This window comes from Ipomoea nil, unplaced genomic scaffold (genome assembly GCF_001879475.1).
Source record: "Ipomoea nil cultivar Tokyo-kokei standard unplaced genomic scaffold, Asagao_1.1 scaffold2610, whole genome shotgun sequence".
NCBI lineage: Eukaryota > Viridiplantae > Streptophyta > Magnoliopsida > Solanales > Convolvulaceae > Ipomoea > Ipomoea nil.
Genome location: NW_017619038.1, coordinates 405,663 through 408,850, shown reverse-complemented (window position 1 = coordinate 408,850; position 3,188 = coordinate 405,663). Strand labels below are relative to the sequence as shown.

Genomic DNA, 3,188 nt, shown 5'->3' with positions numbered 1-3,188 from the left:
ATGGTCTGTTAAAGTATTACGCATATTACGCTTGAATGTAGCGCACGTTAAATATATTGTTTTTTCAATTTGGATAATTGTTTTTCTTTCGGGTCTACAAAGTGTTGAGTTTAATGAAACAAGCGGATGAGTGCACTGGACAAATGGCAATAGTTTTTGAAAATGTTGATTATGTGTGGGATCGAATCCCCAATAAAGACTTACAGTTCATTTATCATCACTTCTTTGATGGTTTTCGAATTCGATTGATGCAAATAATATCACCAAGGTGCGTTAGATAAACTATTATATGCGTTGCTAAAGATTTTTAAGATGCGTGGATGAATAGATCAGGGTGCGTGGGTGACCATTTAAAGTGAATTGATTTTGGGTATGTAAGTTTTCATTTGGAAAAACATCTATTAAACATTGTTTATACAATGAATAAACTGATGAGATTCAAATGCCCTTAAAGATTTAGTTTTCGTAAGGTGAACAAATGTAATGGCATTTGGTAGTTGAATACATGCACATTAGGACTTAAATAAACGCATCTTAAAGTGATATTTCACGCACTTTAATTGGTTTTCGACGCACTTTAAACTTTTGGCTTTTAAAAATCTGTTATTACGATGCAATTTAATTAAATGTAAATTTACACGCATATTGTTCTTGTAGTTCGCGCATGTAACAGAGCAAAGCAAAGCACATTATGTCTTTTATACCAATCCGTCTTTAAGTAATATTCAAAGATATTCGATGTCAAAACTTTAAGGTATTTGTAGTTGGGGAAACGGATAACATTGAATGGTCATTCAATGCCTTAAAAAACGCACACATTAAAGGAAATCTTGAAAAATCTAATGTGTCTGTAAATCACACAACATCGAAATCTCAACGCAGTGCATGTGACCAAGTTATTCACCTATAAATTAGAAGGAACAACACACAACTGAGCATAAGGTTATTGAAATGGCTATCTCTCACGTTTCCGCACGTACAGAAGAACCCTCTTCATTTATTCCTCATCTTCTATGTCCTTTTCATCTTCCTCGCCCTCCAGCTTGTAGTGATTGTAACTAACTACAAAAACAACACATTCTAAACCTGAAACATCATTCGTCATTCTCAGCTTCAAGCTCATCATGCCGCAACCAAACATCATCCAAGGCTGAGAGTTGAGCATTGTGGCAGGCTGGCAGCATGTCGGATGCTGCCGGAACCAGAAGAAATGTCTTCAAAGTACTAGAAAACACACACTGAATGTGTTTGTTTTTATTTCAATGTGTATTTACGTTTACAAATACTAACATATTAGAGTGTAAATTATTATTATTATTATTATTATTATAGAAACCAACGCTCATTGTGTTCCCATATTACGCATTTTAAATTGATATGTCGCGCATGTTAAATTAAAATCATAAAGTACTAAATCGATCATGTATTTAAGCCAACAGGGGTTTACCACGGGAGGATTCCATGATAACTTGGGCGGACCACATTATGGTTTACAACCAAAAAAATAAAATAAATAAATAAATAAAAATCGATTATGTATGTGCCATTTTATCTGCAAATTATTTCATAATCAAACAAACGCACTTTAAGTTTTGCAATCGCGCATATTAGACTAATTTTTAACGCATCCTAAATTAACTAATAAATAAAGAAAAAGAAAGTGTAAAATATTGTCTTTGTCCAGATTACGCATCTTAAGCTTTAATGTCGCGCAAGTTAAACGTTAATCAACGCATGTAAAGACTTTGGCATTTACCACGGACCAAAGTTTTTATACATAAACCAACACACATTCTGTTTCCGTATTACGCATATTACGCCTTAGTGTAGCGCACGTTAAAAGTGTAATCAACGCATATTAAGAATTAACTGCACGCACGTAAAGTATTAATGAAACGCTATTTAAGCTAGTAGCAGTGATTGTTAAACACAAATCAGTGATAAAAACAAAAACTAGTAATGGCTTAACATTAAATTCAAGTATCTCAACTGTAAAAGCGTTCTAAAATGATTTAAATAAGTATTTGTGTTTCATATTTGCTATTTATTTTCGTTCTCAACTGAAAAGGCGTTGTAAAAATAAACTGCTATGCCTTTTTCTTACCCTGTTGTTTGTCCTTATTTTTGGAGTTAAGTGGGCAAGTCCTAGTGTCATGTTGATCTCCTCTAACACCACAAAAATTGCACCTCCTGCTCTTTTCTTTTTCCATTGCCAACTCATTGCTGCTTTTGATACGTTTGCCACTGCCCTTGTTCTTTGCATGTTTCGGTGGAAGTATATTGATCTCTGAAATCTCTATTGATCCACAAAATGATTCTATAACAGTCTTCCTGCTGTGCTGAGGGGATAACTTTTCCTTTCCTGACATTTGCAGCTGTTTCTGTTCATTAATCACTTGCGAAAATGCATCCAATTGCTCCATGTTTGAACCTGCTAGATCAATACAACAGTGTACATCATACCACAGTTTGTTCAACAACATCTTCTTTTCATCCTTTGGTCTATTCTGATCATAAATGACACCATCTATTTCAAATGAAGCCTTTAAAGATGCATCCTTAGTCCACCGATTAACCACATACTTCAGAGGGATCTTTTCAAGGTCTCTAAAGACCACAAATATGTGTATATACAACTGTCCAACCATCTCAAACATCTTGCAACTGCATTTGGCCTCATGGTCATTTACATTGTGCACCACAGTAAATATTTTGTTCTTTCCATCCATAATATCATAGAGTAACATTCCACCATCTTCTCTAACACTCAACACCATACATTTGAAACAGGAGGCACATATTTCTTCCTGAACTTTATAGAAAGCAGTAATGGTGTAGAGGATTGAAGCGTGTTTTTCGATCCCCAGAGGCGTCTTCATATGGATTGTAGCCTTCATTGTCACTGTTGAGCTTTGCGTTTGTGTTTCGTTGTGATTTAAGAACACTGTCAAAGTTCATCATGAATTCAACTAGGCTAGACTGTGGCCAGTAAAACGGCTGTACGTGTAGTTCTCACTTTCGGAACGAGACGTTGTCCTGAGTAGACCCCCCATAAAGTCATCTCTAAAATAGGCTGGGATCCAATGGTTTCTAGCCTCAAACATAGTTGTAAACCAATTGTGTTCGACTAAGTTGTACTTTTCCATGAGCTCTCTCTATTGTTTCTCAAAATCAGGAGGTTCCAAAGA

General features: G+C 35.3%; 1 protein-coding gene across 1 annotated transcript; it reads right to left on the bottom strand.

Annotated features, from left to right (window-relative positions):
• Positions 1-997: 997 nt before the first annotated feature.
• Positions 998-2,897, bottom strand: LOC109154143 (protein FAR1-RELATED SEQUENCE 5-like). The gene is made up of 2 exons (XM_019302008.1): positions 2,094-2,897; positions 998-1,192 (listed from the first exon to the last, which is right to left on the bottom strand). Exons 1-2 carry the CDS (start codon positions 2,895-2,897, stop codon positions 998-1,000), a joined length of 999 nt encoding a protein of 332 aa, XP_019157553.1.
• Between the last annotated feature and the right edge of the window lie 291 nt (positions 2,898-3,188).